This window comes from Onychostruthus taczanowskii, unplaced genomic scaffold (assembly GCF_017590055.1).
Source record: "Onychostruthus taczanowskii isolate IOZ18803 unplaced genomic scaffold, ASM1759005v1 scaffold3, whole genome shotgun sequence".
NCBI lineage: Eukaryota > Metazoa > Chordata > Aves > Passeriformes > Passeridae > Onychostruthus > Onychostruthus taczanowskii.
Genome location: NW_024500349.1, coordinates 4,686,623 through 4,705,988, shown reverse-complemented (window position 1 = coordinate 4,705,988; position 19,366 = coordinate 4,686,623). Strand labels below are relative to the sequence as shown.

General features: G+C 37.5%; 1 protein-coding gene across 4 annotated transcripts; it reads left to right on the top strand.

The window, feature by feature from the left end:
- The first annotated feature begins 111 nt into the window (after nt 1–111).
- On the top strand, nt 112–14,256 carry DBF4 (DBF4 zinc finger). Of its 4 annotated transcripts, none has more exons than XM_041408906.1 (12): nt 112–271; nt 1,384–1,559; nt 2,967–3,161; nt 4,274–4,324; nt 4,861–4,930; nt 5,073–5,149; nt 6,723–6,753; nt 6,988–7,033; nt 8,780–8,908; nt 11,326–11,437; nt 11,745–11,872; nt 13,029–14,256. In XM_041408906.1, the coding sequence occupies exons 1-12, from the start codon at nt 226–228 to the stop codon at nt 14,101–14,103; spliced, it is 2,136 nt and encodes a 711-aa protein (XP_041264840.1). In that variant the 5' UTR covers nt 112–225; the 3' UTR covers nt 14,104–14,256. The 4 variants fall into 4 exon arrangements, with proteins under 4 accessions (XP_041264840.1, XP_041264841.1, XP_041264839.1 ...); XM_041408907.1 differs by having other exon boundaries at nt 1,381–1,487; XM_041408905.1 differs by having other exon boundaries at nt 1,381–1,559; nt 6,991–7,033.
- Nucleotides 14,257–19,366: the final 5,110 nt, after the last annotated feature.

Sequence of the window (19,366 nt, the reverse complement as noted above, 5' to 3'; positions counted from 1 at the left end):
TCCCCTACCCCTCCTCCAGAGCCAAAGTCTCTGTGCTCCGTCCCCACAGCTCCTTCCCCTCCTTCCCCTGCCTTCCGCCCGCCCCTCGGCGGGAGGGGCCGGGCCCGCGCGGGCAGTTGGTGAGGGCGCCGGGGCCGCTGTGGTGGAGGCGGGAAGGTGCCGTGGAGCGGCTGTGCCGATCGAGGGCTGCCGGCGGGGCAGAGCACGATGTGACTCCGCGGGAAGATGAAGCCGGGCGCTGCTGAGGCCGCCGACAAAGGAGCGCGTCCCCGTAAGTGGCACGGGGCTGTGGGCAGCGCGGGGGAGCTGCCGCCGTTCGGGCCTTTCTTAGCCGGTGCCGCCATCCCGGCTGGGCTGTGAGGCGCCGCAGCCCGCCTCGTGCCGGGCCCGGGCCCCCGCCGCCCCCGGGCTGGCGCTGCGAGCGGGGGCAGCTGGAAGGGCCCTTGTGTGCCTTGGGGGGTTACGGATAAAAGCGTGTCCCTGGAGTGTGGGAAATGGCCGGGCCGCTGCTGGGCGAGCTGCTCCCCCCGGGCTTCTCTGGTATTTGTATGGAGGGCTCCTTAGGCCCAGGCTGTGAGAACGCACCCCCTTTGCGCGAGACTCTTCATTGCTATTGCAGTCCTGTTAATGCGCTCCAGACTTTTGCTTATCCCTGAGAGGTTTAATCTGCGTGCTCCAATATTAATTCCAGTGTTTAGAGTGTTAATTTTTTAACGGCCCTGGTATGTGTGTGGTGAGCGTAACACTGTATTTGATCCGTGACCATCTACAGAATTTTCCTTGCACACTTGCTTATCATCCATCTTTTCACTTTAGATTCTGGATCAGTTACACCAACCTGTGTCTCCAAATGTTCTTATTTCTCTAGTTTGTTTTTTTTTCTTCCAGATCCTACAAAACTGACTGCTGTTCCTGTGTTATTTAGTGTGCTCATAAGCCTTAGAGGATTTTGCAGCATGAGTAGTGCTTCTACTCCCTTTCCTAAGACTGCTTTGGGGGGGAAGCAATCCTTAACGGAGGGACTGTTTTGCATGTTGCCTTTTTGTCTCCAGAAGAGGCCTGCTCACTTCCTGTGGCAGCTCTCATTGTCTTGAGCTTCTCCAGAAGAGAAGCAACTAGGAGTAAGTCAGTGAGGAAGAAAAACCAATGTAAAACCAATATGTGAAACTGTGCTTTGAGCAACGTGGTCTAGTGAAAGGTGTTTCTGTTTATGGCAGGGAGGTTGAAATTAGATGATCTCTAAGGTCCCTTCCAGCCCAAGCCTTTCTATGGAAGCTTGCTCCATCCATTTCCATAATTCAGGAATTTTCCCTTTCAAAAATAAAACCAAAATCCAGTTCTGTTTAAATTGCCTGCAATTTTTTTTCCTTCTTTCCCCAGAAGATGGAATACAAGCAAAACCAGAAAAGATAAGATCTTCCCTGAAGAATGTGAAGAAAGACACGGGAAAACCAGAGAAACTCAAATTTAAGCCGCTCACTGGGAAGGTGTTTTACCTCGATATCCCATCAAATGTGATCTCTGAAAAGTTAGGAAAGGACCTCAAAGAGCTGGGTGGTGTAAGTTAGTAATAGAGACTTGTATGAACCTAGAAGGAAATGTGCACACGTGGAATGCCTTTTTTGTGTTCTTTGTAACTGCATTTTAATGTTATTTGTAGTTACCTGAGATGGTGTCTTAATTTTCTATGTTTGTCTTAAACTAGTCCAAGTGATGAGCTTATCAGCAAATTATTCTGTGGGTTTTCAAGAGAAGCTGCTTTCCTGATTGGAACAAAAGTTCTTATTAGGAAGTTTTGTTTTCAGTTGATTATTCACCTGGCTTAAAATTTTATCCAAATTCATTAGGTTTCATTGTTTGAGGCGATTTTTCTTCTGCTGCTTCTGACTATATTGACATGTTTACATGTTACAACTAACAGTGTTCAGCTGAACCTGAAGGAGACTCAAGGAAGAGTTTTGTATCTTGTTTTCTGGAAGTCAGCAACTTCACTAGCAATGTTTAGTACAGAATGTCTTAGTGAGTGTTTTTGAATACTCTTACTTAATAAGTTTTATAAGCATCTTACTAATTTTTTTCCTAATTCTCCTTTCAGTATGGAAGGAGCTCTTTGGTACAAGCAAGTACAGGATACTCGTGTGGAGGGCACTTAGAAGTGCCTCTCTCTGTATATCCTATTCCTGTAAAAGATTCACAGAGCAGAATTGAAAGGCACGGTTTCAAGCTGTGTGATTTGTGCTTTCCACATTGATTAGTGGAAAACTGGCAAATACCTCAAACTATACAATCTGACATGAAATAACAAGGCAGATAGCTGTTGATGACACTGTAGATGGCAACGAAAGAGACTGAAGGAGCACAATGGAAAAGTAAACTCAGAATGATGACATTTTTATATTGCTGAGTATGAGAATATGAATCTTCTTAAGACTTTTTGAGAAATGTTATGAAAACTGTAGTGTGAAACATGGTACCTCTCCTGAAATTTTAGTTTTTCTGCTGGTTCTAAACTAAGTAAATGTATAGCTTCTTGCAGACTGTAAATCACATTTGCAAATATCTGCCTTTAAATTTAGATGAACACTTCTGTCTAATTTCTGTTACCTAAAATTAGAGAGAGTTATTGCCTTGAATTAATATGTTATTCCTCAATGCAGTGTTTGCATTCTTGTAATTGGAAAGTATTACAGGTAAAAAAATTGTAGTAATTATAACAAAGCAAAGTTCTTTTAATAATGATTACAAAATTAAGAAATTTAAATTTGAATTTGTGACTGGTAAGGTGCTAGTACAACTTAATTGTCATTGTCATTCAGATATTTAGAAAATATTTTCTTGTTAACTCAGTGTTTTTGAACTTAATTGTTTTAGAAGTTTTATCACTTTCCTTTAAAATATTCAATGTAAAATTGAATTACTGATCTATTGTCCTGAAATAATTACTTGTTTTATATCTTTATATTTAGAGAGTGGAGAGTTTTCTTAGTAAAGATATCAACTATCTGGTGACCAATAAAAAGGAGGCAAAATTTGCACCAACTCTTGGCCAGATTTCCCCTGTCCCTAGTCCGGAATCTGCACCTAATGGAGGAAATGGTTCACCTCATCCTAGCAACCGAAAAGATCGACATGATGGCAGTTCATTTAGGATAGTAGACACAGTAAGTTTCTTACTAATAATACTGCAAATCAGGTGCAATCCATGGGATATGCTCTTACAGTTTTTCTCTGATTTTGTTTCCTAAAGGTGGCAGCAGTTCCTTGGGTGAATAAGGGTTTTTTCTTTCAAATGTTCTTTTAAATTTATTCAGGCTAACTTATTAAACTTACCTAACTCAAACTAATTCAGCAAATTTTTTGAAACTTATTTTAAAAAGGATCCGTTTTTGCAAATAAGAGTATACTAAAATATGTTCTAATTTACTATGTCTGACTTACTGCATTGATGTTGTGTTTGACAGCTGGATTGGGCACATGATGACATCCAGCGATTCCTGTCTCTTTAGCAACACAGCCTGTTAAAATCTGGCTGATTTGGTGTTGTTAGTGCTGATATCTGCAGAAACACTCTCTGATAGTAGTAGGAATAACATTGAGCATTATGGATATTTAGTTTTTCTGACCTCCTTCTTAGGGGTTCACATTAATTGCAACAGTTAGCATCTGAATTTATGCAGGTTTATGTGAAGTTTCTTGCTTGGGCAAGTCTTGTGTCCTTTCAAAATACAGTTGAAAGTCATTAGCTGTACTGTATATATAGTGCTTGTTTAGAAATGTGACCAGGCTGCAGGCTGGTCTTTTTATTGCATAGGTAAGGTCACCTCATTTTGCAAACAACCTGCATAGGTAAAGGCAGCTCATTATGAATAAACAGCAAAAAGTAGAAAAAGGAAATGCAGTGGTGATTGAGAAGCAGGGAGCAAGGCAGAGGCTGTGATTATATTCATGACTATAATTTTCACAAGCCTAGCTGATGAAAGCTCGTCTTTTGGTGTCTGTGTCACTGTCTGCTTATTCCCACCATTTGCTTTGTTCCAGCACTAACATTACAGTGGCCTTCTTTGGCTGAAAATTATTACTTGGTAGGGTTTTTTTGGTTTTGGGTTTTTTTCCCTTTCACTGTATCAACCGTAACCCTGTGAGAGGGATGCACGTTATTGAAAAATTGGCAATAGAATGTACAAAAGGAGATTATTGTAGCTAACGTAGGGTTCTGTTAAGAGCAATGTGAATTATCTCTCCTCACTACAAATGTGTTTCTGTTTTAATGTAGGTACGTGTGAGCAGAGGAAAGTCCTTGGTTGAAAAAGCAATCAAAGAACAGGTAAACCAAATAATCAACAAACTTGTGCTTCAGAATCTTGGTGGTTTGTTTTTTTAGAAAACAAGCAGTAGCATAAGTGGTTCTAGAGAGAAGTCAGTCATGGAATACTCAGGCAGAAGTTGAGGGATTCTCCTAAGTGAAGTGTCAGGTATGTTTTCTGGGTACTTCCTGAAGAATTGAAAGTTTATGGAGTCTTAGGACAAATAGTAACATTTGCTGGGATTGCTACTATAACTAGCATTTGAGAGGTGCTCATGAAGTTAATGTGTATATATTCATGGCCTTCAGATCTTACTATAAAATGTGACCATAAAGAACACTTTTGGTTTTCTGAAGGTTAAATGTATTCTTTGGATGGTGAGGTGCTGTAACAAAGAGAGAGACTGAAGAGGAGTGTAGGAGAGTGATATTCTTTTGGCTAGAAGCAAAGCATCTGCATTTTAATCCCAGCTTTCATATTACATGTTATATTTTAAATTATTTTAAGTAATGACTGTGTGTTGTTTAAAATTATTAATGTAATTTATTGCTTGCAGGACTTAATCCCCTCTGGTAGTATATTATCCAATGCTTTGAGTTGGGGAGTGAAGATACTTCATATTGATGGTAAATATTTTTGTTAGATGAAGCCTGACTTTAATGTGTAACATTAATTTAACGGTTCTTTGATTGAATTTGAAATATTAAAAGTTATGTCAGACACACAAACATTGAGTCAACTAAGTATAATTCTCTCACTTTTTGCCAGATGTTAAGAATTGCATTGAGCAAAAGAAAAGGGAGCTCTATCTAATCAAAAGAGCAGGCAGTTCTTCTAAAGATGTGGTAAGTGCCTCTCTGCCATTTATAAAAATGCCATTTGTTTTGTTAGAAAGCACTGTGTACTGAGGACTGCCTACTGTGAAGCTTGTAGATTTTGTTTTAATGAAGGTATTGCTCATTTTCAGTTTTTCAAAGACTAGTATGTATTGTGAATCGATTTAAAAAACATCTTTAATAATACAAAGTATTTGCTATATATTTCAACATTATTTAAAAACAACTTTAATAGTAGCATTGATTCCCTGGTGTGTAGAGCTGGGCTCTTGCAAAGGGTATCTGAGAGTCAAAAGTGCTGAACTGAAATTTCCATTCTGCCTGCCTCAAAAGTAATTAATAAAATGTATTGTTGTTTTAGTATGATGTAGATGACGGCTATGTTGCCTTATAATTTTCCCTGTGACGCAGTGATTAGAAATTGCTTCATTTTGATGGGCCATTTTGAAAAATCATAGTTACATTTCCTGGAGAAGCTGTCTCTATAAGGAATCTGCAACTCTTCCTTCTTAGGGAACGAGCATAAAGCATCTTGAAGCTTTTTTGCTGAGTGTGTGGAGTTGGCATGTGAAAATCCCCTTTTCTCAGGTTTTTATTCTTATGATGTAGTGAGATATTAAAGCTTGTAGCTCTTGTGTGCTCCATCTGCAGTTGCTCTGTAATTGGCACAATTGTCTAGTTTAGCCATGGGGCCTGAAAAATAAACAGAACCAAACTACCCAGTGTGGGTTATGTTGTTTTGGAATGTAATATTGGCTAGTTCTTGAGGCCACATAAAATCCTCTTCCGAATCGTCACTGTGTTTGTGGATAACAGGTGAGGTTTTTTTTACAAATAGTATAAAATGGGGCTGAAGACTTAGCTGTGATACCTGTTTTCTTTATTACCTTGAGGCCACATAAAATCCTCTTCCGAATCGTCACTGTGTTTGTGGATAACAGGTGAGGTTTTTTTTACAAATAGTATAAAATGAGTCTGTACTTTTACCAGAATCAATTACATTTAACAGCTGATGCTTGAATGTAGACTTCACTTTTTTTCTGAAGACAAAATATTCTTCTAAATTTGAGTCTTCATTGCTAAAAATAGTAAAAGATGCAGCCTGTGTAAATCCTTTCAAATGAAAAGAATTGTTTTAATTGGAGATACTTGCTGTTCTACAGGTTTTGGTGGTATTTTGCAGCTTGCAATTAATTAGGATTTACAAAGTGTTGTAAAAATCTTATCTGTATTAAAGACTGAACTTTCAACCATGGCAAGGTATTTTCAGGGTGGAGAGAGTAAGTGTATAAATTTACCTTTCTTTCTTTGTTTTGACTAGCTTTTAGAAAAAATAAATTGAGGCATCTGAAGGCAAGTACTTCTTTCTTCCAGTCTAGAAAGAAATATTTCTTTGGGAAACATGTTGCCTTGTTTCAAAGTACTAATGAGCTTAGTTTCCTGAAAAATTCATCATGAGTATATGAAGTCATGATTAACACAGGGAGACTTTCATAACTTAAATTATCTACAGCTAAATCTTCAAGTACAGTGCAGGATAATACTCACAGGGATTTTGTACCATCTCTCTTTTTTTCAATAGGGAAAACACGTTACTGCTCAAAAGTCAAAAAGTAAGTACTTCAATAATTGTAGTGGTTTCTGGCTTGATTTATTTTCTGAATGCTTAAAAATGTGCTACAGTTCTCCTGTGCCGTACTCCAATTTGTATGTCCAAGAGAAGCATGTAGAGAAACTTTGTGGAAATTAAGAGTTTGATTAAGTCTGCTTATTTATTAAGCTACTGGAGCAACTTGATAAATGATGAAAAGTAATTCTCTATTGATTTCCTTTTCTCCCCCTTTGAGCAGGTAGACTGAAAAGTCCATTTATCAGGGTGGAAGATAGGAGTTGGTAAGTGTTCTCTTCATGCATTTAGTTCTTCATGCATGTGGTTCTCAAACTGAGTAATTCAGAATTACTTGAGGAAGTGTGCCCTTAAATCTCAATTCCTTTCAACTTCCTGATTCAGATGTCAAGTGTACTGCCCTCTTAAATTGACATACAAATGTCTTTCACCACCAAATGAGATTGAGCAAGTAGTAGCACGGTAGGGAATATTTGCTGTAGGTGAAGGAAGTGGCAAGTTAACAGGTAACTCCAGTTTGTAGATCATGAGAGTGGGTTCTTTGGGTTACTTCCTACCAAGGAATGAAAGGGAATCATGAACCTTTACATCTTTCCTTAGATCCAAATCTTGTAGTCCAAAACTTTGCATACTGAATTCTACTCCTGAGTTCCAACTCAATTACATTCATCTCCCGCTGAGACTCTTTAGATGTAAGGAAAGTGAAGTTGTTAGTTAAAATAATTAATTGAAACTAGATTTAATTTCCTGTTCAGTCATTTCTTTTTAAAAGTAAAAATTACAAGCTATTAATCTGATTTCAGTATCCACAGTAGCATGAGATTTGATGCTTTAAGCCTTGAAAAATTTCACATCTTTCTGGTCCTGTAATCAGTCAGTCTTTGTTGTGTAAGAAAAAGCCAGAAGTTGAGAGAACAATTAATTGTAAAAAGAGTTTGGTTCTGCACAGCATAATTTGCACCTTTAAATTCTTAAGTGACTTTGGAGTGGTGCTGTTTATAAGCACTAAATTCTTTGACCTGATTTCTCTGACACTTTCCTGAATTGAAGCAAGTGATCTTAACGTGGTTGCACACTGTGAGTTGGTGAAATAGCTATGAGGGACACGGGGATAGTGGGGAGAACCGGACCAACAGAGTTGTAAGGATAAGAAATTCATATATAAATATATGTGAATTTCACAATGTAGTGGAGTACTAAACACTTGAAACACTTATAAATATTTATGTAACATAATGTTTTTTAATATTTGTGCAACATAAGTTACAGTTCAGAAGCAGAAGGTGATGCTTCACTGTTGTATTGTGTTTTCCAGACTTCTTGTTGTGGTTTTGCCTGGGTAGCTTCTAATAGTAATGTGGGGAAAAAAATCAGACTGAACTTTGCCATCATCATTTCAGTCAACTGATTATTCAGTATGTGAACTTTTGGCATGTCCTGTTTCGAAGTTTTAATCTATTCAGAGCACTGGTGTGGTTGCTAGTTCTGGTATCTCTGAATGTACAGAGTGGTGTACAGGAATATTATTTTTCTGTAAAACGAAAAAGTCCATTTTTGTATTCTGAATGGTGAATTGATTTTTTTTTAAAAGAAAATGATAAAATAAATTTTAAATGCATTGGATGTTGGGAACTGCTGTAGCTACTTCTCAGGAGCACAAATGCAGTATTGTCCAAATTGTTGGGTTTATTGGTTACCCATCTCGTAGCTACTTCTCAGGAGCACAAATGCAGTATTGTCCAAATTGTTCTTGGGTTTATTGGTTACCCATCTCACAAGAACTAATAGGCACACAAGTCATATCCCAAGGAATGTGTAAGACAGCTGTGGAAACAGAGAGAAAATATCAAGGAAGGAATTAATGACTTATTCTAAGATACTTATCTGCTTAGCATTCTGTGTGTGTCCTGTGTAAAAGAGAAACATTTGCTCAAGATTTTGGACCTGGAGTATGCAAAGAAGCCCTTTTTCCATTTTTGATTTTCTCATGCACTTGTTTTGTGTTTATGCAGCCAGTACCGACCGTTTTATCTGCAGTTACTGAGTTTTCCATTTCTGAACTATTGTGTTCCAAAGCCATATAGTCCATTTGAGGTGGATAAGAAGTATACTGGTCAAAAGCAAACTCAGTCTAAGGAAAGGTTTGTAGAAAACCTTTATTTTATTGAGGGGTGGGTAGAAGAGAGAATTGTTCTCTGAATTATCCCACGACTATTGTGTTCTAAAATAATTTCTCAACTTCTAATTTTCTGTGCTGTTTAATACCATTAGACTATTAACCATGTCTCATCTATGTATCTACTGCACTGTTGGTGTCATTTTATCTGTACCCTCTTTATCCTGTCTTTAGTCCTTTTTTTGGGCATACAGATGCATACATCCAAAAATGTGGCCTTCTCCTTTCACTGTGGGTCAGCATAAGATATTTCTTTCCTTTCTCCCACTGGTTTCTTCTTTTTCCTCATCTTGAATGGAGTTCAGTAAGTATTTCACAGGAAGTGGGTTTCTTAAGACTTATTTTGTATTTGTCCATATAGTGCTGAAATAAGTAGTGGAATTTTTTAAAGCAGTGATATTCAATCACAGTGCCTACCCATTGCTGATAGAGTGTGTATTGTTGATAATTTGTAGAAGTTAGATAGACTGCTAATATTGCTTCAGCTCTTCAGAGATGAAAAGTGGATGCCAGCTGCCCAGTCGAATTGCAGCTGGCTTTACAGCAAGTGTTTATGTAATACATTTTGGCATTCTGGCTCGATTTGAGCACTACAGATGCAGTTAGAACTTCAGCAAATCAATTTTATGATTTGAAACTATTTAAGAGTCTTTATTAACTGGTTTTTCTGAATCAGTGGGGTTTTAAATTTTTTTCTACCTAGCTTTTTTCATTGACTTCTAAAATTGATTCATGTGAGAGACTAAATATATTTAGGTGGAGGGTAGCTTTGCTGTGTGTGGAACTTTCTGTATTTAGTAAATTGCTGCTTTTCTGTCCTTGGGGCTGAAGACTTAGCTGTGATACCTGTTTTCTTTATGAAGTGGCTTCTCCAGAGTTCTGTCCAGTCTTGACTGTAATACAGTGCTAGAGGTTTCAGCTGATATTGCCATGATGCGTTTTTTTTCTTTCTTTTTTTTTTTTTTTGTAGTTGAAAGGAAGGTAGCAGTATGAAAAGGCAAAAAACATATATTGCAGGGTTACTGCTCTGTTAGTAAGACAATTTCTGATTGTGTCTTTTCAGAGGACGTTGGAAAAGCCCATTCTTTTTAAAGCATTAAAAAACCAAAATGGCAGTTTTTGTTTAGATGGATTAAGGAATAGGATATATTTAAAAATTCAGTATTTATGTTTGAATACATATTCCTAATTAATATTTCATGTGGGCGCATACCAAAGAGATGTTTAGGTGGGAGAATGTTTCATACTCAGCAAGTGAATGTGACCAATGTCAGTTTTGGGGGAGAGAGAGAGAGAGGAGAATGCTTCAATAAGTTTTTCTCCCAGATAAAGACAAAACAAGCGAACAAAGTTGTTAGTTCTACTTGCTTCTCTATTGGGCAAGACCTGCAGACTTAATCAGTCTTCAGATGATCCATTCTATTGCTTCTATCCTGCTTTACTGGTTCTTTGTGAGGTTTACTGTTTTCCAGAGACAAGGTGTGAAGGCTGGTCTAACAGTTAAAGCACACATTCGAGTTCTGTGGCCTCGGGAACCCAAGAAATGCTGGGGCAGGGTGTTAACAATACGTTGCTATGCTTTGTAAGCTAGAGATTTGTCAAGACAGTTTTCTACATGTAAAGTCCTAAGTTTACATCTATGCAGATACTTGGTAAAATCTGTCAGTGATTTTTGGCTAAACGAGCAGATGGAACTATTCCTTCAAAGTCAAAAGGAAGTAGAGATTGATGACTTTGCTTTACTGCTGGTATATCAACCATAGGTGGTTTAATAGTGGATTGCAGCAAGCATTAGCTCTTCCCAGATGAGGATTCTGAAGATCATGGAGCAGGTGTTAAAAACCTCCTCAGATTTTAATGTCCAGGAAGAACTCCTTTAGGTTAATTTTTCTGCATTCTCACTTAGCCTTTACCTAGAAAAACAGGACAAAATGGAATTTGGTCAGCTTATTCAAAATTGTGTATAACCTACAATGGGTGTTAAATTTTTTTTTTCTCTTTCTAGTTTGGATTTTATCAGCTGTGCACAGAGACTTCTAAATGTCCTTTGATTTTTATTTGTTTAGCAATTTTGTATTATTTATTCTAAGTCAGTGATAGTAGTGTGTCTATACTAACCTGGTGTTCTATGCTTACATATAATTCCACTGGGTCTGCCTGTCTTCTTGCAGTAAATGTTTCTGGGTGTTGTTTGCTTGATTTTAAATCTATGCATAACTCTTCAGGTTTTTTGAGCATTGACTAAAATAATGTAAATAGTTTAAGGGGAAATAAAAGTTTGGTTTGGGGGTGTTTTTTTAAGTGAGTAAGAATGAACATACTGTGAGGAGCAAGTTGAGCACTCGGTTCCGTGTTTAAGACTCATTAATATTCTCTTAACAGAAACAAAAATAACAGTGACAAGGATTGTGGAATGCCTGCTCAGTTTCCTCAGAAGGACAAAAAAAGAGGATATTGTGAATGTTGTGGGAAGAAATACGAAGATCTGCAAACAGTATGTGAAATGTCAAGTATACGCTTTGATACCATGAAATCTCTTTAATGTGGTATCACCAGAGGTTTCTCTATAACTTTTATTTTAAAATATTTTTCTGAATAACCAGCAAATTAGTATTTTTTCCTATGTTAGAAGCAGCAATTAAGAATTAAAATCGATCTCTGATAGCTGTAGGCACTAGTAATTAATGTCTTAGAGATGCTGGTAGTAAACTAATGATAGCTACTTGCTCCTTGTTGTGCTGTTGACTTGTATATTCACATCTGTAATATTTGATTTATTTAATGTTTTTTCTTTATTGCAGCATCTTGAAAGTGAGCGGCACCGAAATTTTGCACAAAGCACACAGTATGAAGTTGTTGATGATATCATCTCAAAGTTACCTTATGAGTTTGTTGCATACAAAGATGATGAGACAGGAAAAATAAAAAGGTGAGTTACATGTTGTAAATTCTGAAGGCTTTGTGAGTCAGGACACTAAACATAATGATAGTTTTGACATTCTTGATCTGAATAGAACAGGATAAATCCATGTTTTCAAGGCTGAAATAAATAATGGAAATTTTCTGTGAGGTTGTATGTGGCAAATCAATTTTGTAAAGCAGAACTTAGAAAAAAAAAATCAAAAGTGCAGATGGCATCAGAGAAAGTTGAGACTGAAAGTTGCCAGAAGTTGTCCTACTTACCTTCAGCTCTTGTAACACAAAATCTACTGTACTGAAATACTGCTAACAGATAGACAGCAGTGTCTGGACATCTTGTTCTGAATGATTGGTCATACTTAGTAGTGTAAGGACAGCAAATTAATCAATCTGATCTCCTTACCTGTGGAAAAACTTCCTACCTGTACTCTTAACCTCTTTGCTTCTGTGCTGCCTGTGCAGGAAAGAGAAAACAAATGTTCCTTTCTTTGTGCTCAAGAGCTTGAAAGGGTGAGAAAGGCTTGTTTGGTGTCTTGGGCTGTAGGCACCGGGGTCTTTGTTATGTGAAGCAGTAACACTGTTCAAGGTTGCTCTGATTTTTTGGAAATGAGTCAGGAGATAAGGAATAACTTTCTTGTTTATTTATAAAAAAGGGCAAGTAATAAAGAAATAAAGATATTCTTAGTGAAATCAAAGGAAATGCAAATAGAATCAAACAAATGATAGACTAATGAAAGCAAACCTGTATTTCTTTCGTGATTTCAAGATACTTAGAGTTGTTAGGCTTGAAATCCTGTCAAGAAAATAATTAATTTTGTGTACAAATATCATGGAATATTTGTATGTATTTGTAGTCATTGCATTATATTAATTAACTTATTTTGTTCTTTATGCCACTGTAAATTGAGATTTTCTGAAATACTAGACTACTTGGTGTGTTTTTAAAACGTCATGAGCTGTAGAAATCAGTAAGAAAACATCAAAACTATAAGGCACTCTGCTTCTGTAGAAATAGTGTGTTGCTACCCTAAATATATCTTTCCTTGAGGAGTCAAAACAAAAGCTCCTTTGTCAGTTCAGTTGCTTTTCTAGACTCCGTTGCATATGGAGTTACGTTCCATAGGGCTTTTTATGTTTGTTAATATTTTTAAACAATTTCATTGTAGGACAAAATGTAGCACAGGATGTTTTTCTCCTATTATTGGAAAGATAACCAGAGCAGATGAGCTGAAAGAGCGGCTGAAGAAGCAACGCATTGCTTTGAAAACCTACTCCTGGAAGGGTACTGCAATGCAGGCTCTCAAACTGGATCGCCAGCCTGCAGAAGTACAACCAAATTCTGTGCCAATAACTACCCCTGTTTCTGCATCTGTCTGCTCAGTTCTTTGGCACCCATTACAACCTTCAGAACTAAGAAGTAAGTTCAGAGTTAATAATGAAAGTACTAAGACTGATTGCTCCTTTACTGTGAAGTTACGGGAGGCTTTTGTATCATCAAATTCCATACAACCACCCCTTCCGAAAACTGACCAAGTGTGCACAGAGAACCTGTCTCCATCTTTTGAGCTGTTTAGCAGGGAAATACTGGAACCAGATGCAAGTAAAAAGAATGTACAGTGTTTCCAGGAAGGAATGGATACTTCATATTCTACTTCATATTCTCATACCCAAGTTACAGATTTCAGTGACAAAGACAGAAACTTACTGCAGCAAAAACGAAAATTAAATAGTTCAGTAGTTCTACCAGCAAAGTGTTTGAAAAAAGCAGATGCCAATCCTACATTTGTCAAGAAACGTCATGATTTATGTGATAATCATCAACAAATTCAGCACAATGTCGTTCTGGAGGCTGAGGTATCTGATACGGCTCTGAACAAAGAACTTAATGCATCAGCTGCCAGCACTGCCCACAGTTCACCGTCTGGAAAGCTGCATAGAAGAGTGAAGCTTAATTTGAGAAAGAATAAAAGAGAAACCCAAAAACAGGATGTGGAGTTACGTGTAAAGAATTCAGATGGACTGTCTGTTCCTGAAGAGAAGAGAAGCACTTGTAGCTCATCGTTGCAGACCCTGTTGGAGTTATTTCAGACAAGTGAAAGAAACTCAGAATTTGGAGGTTTTTCAAGTTACACTGAGAAGAAATGTTCAATGGGCATAAATGATACCTGTGAAGGGCAGAATGCAAATGTTTTGTGGTCATTATTTTCCTCTTCATCCTCATCCCCATTTTTTGGATTTTAATGCTGGTTTATTTAATATAATGATTTTTAAATTGACTTGAAAACTTAAGATTCTATTAGGGAAGACTCCTGTATTATATGTACAGATTACTTGGTTTTCAAGTTTTTTAATGCAAAAGCTTCTGTAAATGTAAATAAGAAAAATAAAACTTAAGCTTGGCTTTGGTCACGTGTTTTGGGTTTTTTTTAAAGGTACTGCTTTATTATGTCTGGAAAAAGGCTCTGACCCCACATTTGGATTAAATGAATTGCTAGGCAAAGCATGATGCTGCTGCATTGAGATAGTCTATGATTTTAGGAAATTACTCTATGATACATTCCAAGTAACCACATTAAAAATAACTGGATGTTCCACTGTAAGTAGTCCATTACTCATGGATTACTGATGTTTTGCCGGCGTTTGGTTGCTTCCCTTTTCTTCTGCTGCTTTAATGGAGAACACAGTAACAAAGATGTATTACATTCTTTGACTACTCTGATGTATTAATATTAAATTAAAGCTACCTCTGTTGTGTGTTTCAGCTAATAAGAAAGCAGTTAGATGTATGTATTTTCATTGGGGGAAAACAAACAAGAAACCAGCAGGACAGGTAGGTTTCTGATCGACTTGGGTCATTTATTTGATTTTTCTTTCAGAGTAGCCAGCTTGTCCGCTTGGCTTTACTCAGAAGCTGAGTGAAAGACACAAGTGAGAGTTGGGAAGACTTTTTTAATAATGCAGATCTTTACCAGACCTGATTTCTTTCAGAATTTCCATATCTGTAAATCATGAGAGGGCACAAATATTACAAGAGACAAAGAGTTTTTTAATAAATGTAGAGTGCCTTACGGTCATATAAGAGATCTCAACCACAGAAATTACTTTCATTCATTTTTGCATAAATTACTTGTTTGCATTTTCATCTCTTGCCCATTCAATATTCTCAAGTTTAGTGCTTTTACAGTTAAAGTGCTTTAATGTTGCAAGCTATTGTGTGTCCTTTATAGGCTGTTTTCTGTGAGGGTTAGGTAAAGCTGCTGGAGTGCAGGAATAGGTGAGGAAAACTCCATAAAATTGTGTTTCCTTTACAGGAGGTATGAATTGGAAGTTTAATGATGAAAGTAGCTGCTTAGGGTGTTACTGTCACCTTTAAAGGTGACATTCCTCTTAATGTAGTTGTATGTACAGTCTGGTGAGGACTGCTTTTGGCTTCTCCATCTTACTGGCCACTTCTGGCTGGATTTATAGTTGATTCTGATCTGGATTCACATCCAGAAATTACAGAAAGCCATTACAGAAATGAGCAAAATTTACATTCTAAAGAGGAGTCAGTCTTGAATGTGTATATCTGTACTTATTTATTGCCTGCAGATTACCAGTATATAGTAGTCTAGGACTGGGACTTTAGAAGATAGATGCAATTACTTTGTTCTTCATTTTGAATGACACTTTAGTGATTGCTTTCTGGTTCAGTGAGTTCAATATATTTTAGGAACAAGTGTTTTGACTTTTTCTTCTATTGAGATAATTTTGTTCAGTTGGAGGTTTTTTTGGTTGGGTTTTTTGTTTTTGCTTTTTGTTTGGGTTTGGGTTTTTTTTTTTTTTTTGGTTGGTTGGAGTTTCTCTGGGTGTGTGTTTTTCCTAGCTTTTGGTTTAGTCTTTAAAGTAAGAAAAATTTGCATTTCCCCCTAAAGCATTGCAAAAATCTGCCAGTAAGTAGCCAGTAATCTCTTGCTTCTGCCTCTCTGCTTCCCTCCCTGGGGCACACATTCCTTTTCTGCCCTGGTGGCCTCCTCCTGTGCATGGCTATTGATGCATGTAAGGATTGCTGCAATAATAAGGGTGAAAGGTGGAAGAAGTCACTTAGTACATCTACTCATCAGATAAACGATGTGTGTGTTTGATGTATTTTTAAGAGTAAATGCAGTCCTAGAACATGTTAGCTTAACAGGCAGTTCTAAGACAATTTTTGAGTACTTTGGAATATGGCTTTAGAATTTTGAAGGGAAAAAACAAATCTGAGGTTTCTCATTAAAATACAAAGACTATTCATTGTAATCCAGAACAAGATTTAGGAGAGTCACTGCTACTGGTTGCAAAAAGCAGATTGCATGATGCAGATTTTGTTTACTGGTCACTTTAGTGTGTATTAGAGTCCCCTTTGTTGTATGTTCATTTGGTATCACAAGACACGGTTCTGAAACAGATTTTCTCAGCATATTTAATTATTTTAATGTATTTATTATCTTTTAAGTTTGTTTAAATAAAGCCCCCACAGTTTTTACAGAAGTTTGAATGTATTTATGTTACAATTTGAAAAAATAAATGCAGAAGGGTAGTTACTAGAACATCTGTCGCTCTCTGATTTCCTCATAGAGAAGAGAATTGAGTGTTTTCAAAATATGTGGCAGTGATTGTGAGAAATGTCAAACAGTTCAGAAAAGACTACCTCTTTGGTCACTAAAACTGCACTTCTAATTGCAAACCTTTATTTATCCATGTGTATTCGCGATAATTAGATATTATATAATTGCAGTTTGAACTTCATAAGGATTTTTTCTAATGCACTTCATTTTTGAGTTGTGTTTCTGTGACTTTGAGGAGCAGAAATGTTGTGTCTATTCAAGGAAGTTACAGTGTGGCTGTAAGGAGGAGAGGAAACAGTTCCCAATCCATGTGTGTGCACGGAGTTCTTGTGGAGATTAGCAATGCCAACACCACTCATATTGGGAGGTTCTGCAGGAACTTCTGAGACTGATGCACTCAGGTAAGCCCTGTGCTGTGCAGCAGCATCCCTGTGAGCAGCTATTGTCCAATGTCCAGCTGCAGAACACTTGGCACAAAGCAGGAGGTGCCTGTAGGGCTGGCTTTCCTGTTAGCATTGCAGGGGAGTTAGTTACAGCCTGAGGGTTTGGCTCCTTAGATGTACCTGTGAGGGTATGTGCACCTTCCTCCCACATCTGGTGAGGCTCAGCTCTGACACACTCAGCTAATGTAGCTGGTGATGGTGTCTGTGAAGCTCTTGTGGCAGCCTCTGAGTGAAGGAATGTTGAGAAAATGGTACTAGTGTAATTACAGTGGGGCATGTGGACACGGGACAAAAATACGAATCCCTCCATGTTCTCCAGCTGCAGAATCTTTGTCCATGTGGCCTCTGGGCCATTGGCTGATAATAAGCACCAGGGGCTGATAAAGTCTGATCATACTGGGTCTTTTGATCATGTTGACAGTTGATACCACAGAATCATCAAATCGCAGTCTACCTTGGTCTTACACGGAGTACTCACAGGTGGAAAGCACTTCCTTGCCCTAGTTTCATTCTCCAGATGCTTAGAATCGGAGAACTTTAAGACATGTAATTAGATTGTGTAAAGAATTATGGGAAATTCCTGAAATAGTGAAGTGTAAGATAAAACTACAATTAAATGTGATCAAGCATTCACATCCTTCTTGCATGACTAGTTTGGATGTTACTTGTATCACAGCAGGAAATGGTCTCCCCTTTATCCCTCTCATTTTTTCCATTATGTTTCATCTCATGTAAATATTCTTATTTTCTAGGAAAATAAGCTATTTTCTTTCAAGCCCTCTCATTTTTTCCATTATGTTTCATCTCATGTAAATATTCTTCAGGAAAATAAGCTATTTTCTTTCAATTGCTTACTGCTACTCAGATTTAGCTGTAACCTCTATATGCATCTAATCATCACTCTTGAAGACAAATGAGGCAAATTTTAGCAACCAATTGATCCAGAGCAATTGTACAACTTACTTACACAGAATATATGTAGGTGGACTAGAAAATGAATACCAGAATTTATTTCTTAGCATAGCTAATCCTCTGGACCCTGTAAAGAGATTGTGGTATTACCAACAGGATTTACTTTTGTTTTTGCTATTAAGAGCAAGCATAAACAGAGTCACCACTGATAATCTGAGGCAGGTGAAGATAAATGTGAGTGAAGTCCATTAACCAGTTTACCATCTCTGGAGGTGATACAAGATGAATAATTTGGGTTTTTTTTACATGAATTCTGCAAATGTTGCTTTTTGGTTATTTGATTTAGATAGTGCAGTTATCAAAAATAAATGCTGAGCATCCCAGATACAGCACCATGAGAAGATTTGGGATGGAAAGCAGGTGTTTGAGTGTAGTCCAATTTCATTTGGGATAAAGAAGTTGTAGATTCAGGTGGCTGTCTATAATATTTTTGTTTGTTTGGGGTTTGTTTTGGTTTTGGTGGGGGGTTTTGTTTGGTTTTTTGTGTTGTTTTGAATTGTTGTGGGGGTTTTTTTGGTGGGTTTTTTTTTGTTGTTTGTTTTTTTTCTTTTCTTTTTTGTTTTTGTTTTTTGTTGTTGTTGTTGAATGGAGATCTCACTTCAAGATTCCGTATTAAATATTGGTGGAGTATGTGGATAGCTGGCCACAAACCAGACTTTCACTGTGACCTTCAGTGCTACAGGCAGTGGAGGGGGAGGTGCTGGTCTCCTCTCTCTGGGAACTGGAGATAGGACACAAGGAAATGGGAGGAAGCTGCGACTGGTAGTGTTCAGATTGGACATCAGGACAAGGCTCTTCACTGAGAGGGTGGTCAGTCACCAGAGCATGCTCCTCAGGGAAGCAGTCCCCATGTCAAGAGTTAAAGGATTGGATGACACCATTATTTGGTGTATTTTCAGGTAGTTCCATGAAGAGAAGGGAGTTGGACTTTATGAGTCTTACAGATCTCTTCCAACATGTGATATTCCGTGAGTTGCTAGAAGAAGAAAGGATCTCTCCCCTGATGTGAAAGAGCTCCTTGCTTAGAGGTGGATAGTCTGCCAAAGTCCTCGGCAATGCTGAGGAACTCCCAGGAAAGTAAAACTAGGAGGTGAATCTTGATGTTCACTGCCTGATTTCCCAAATGAATGTGAAATCACCATCAATGAAATTTAAATATTTTTCTGAAGAATTAAGCCTGTCAAATAATTAATTTCTAATCACTGTGTACAATTAGAAGGGGCTTCAGACATAGAGATCAGGGTTTACTTCCTTGTGATTTAGATCCTTCAACATAATATAGAAATTTTCTGCAATTTAAGTTTTCTCTTTAGAATTAATCTTTAGTGTTTATCACAGAAGTGATAAATAAGTAAGCCAAAGAGTAGAAGACATAAATGAGAGAGGTTTGCAAGGAGAGGAATGTAAAACCTTTTTCAGCTGTGTTTTGGCTAATTGCTAATTTGGCTAATTAAATGCCTTTATTTTTGTATTAGTTGCCTGGATTTCTAAAAAAAAAAAAAG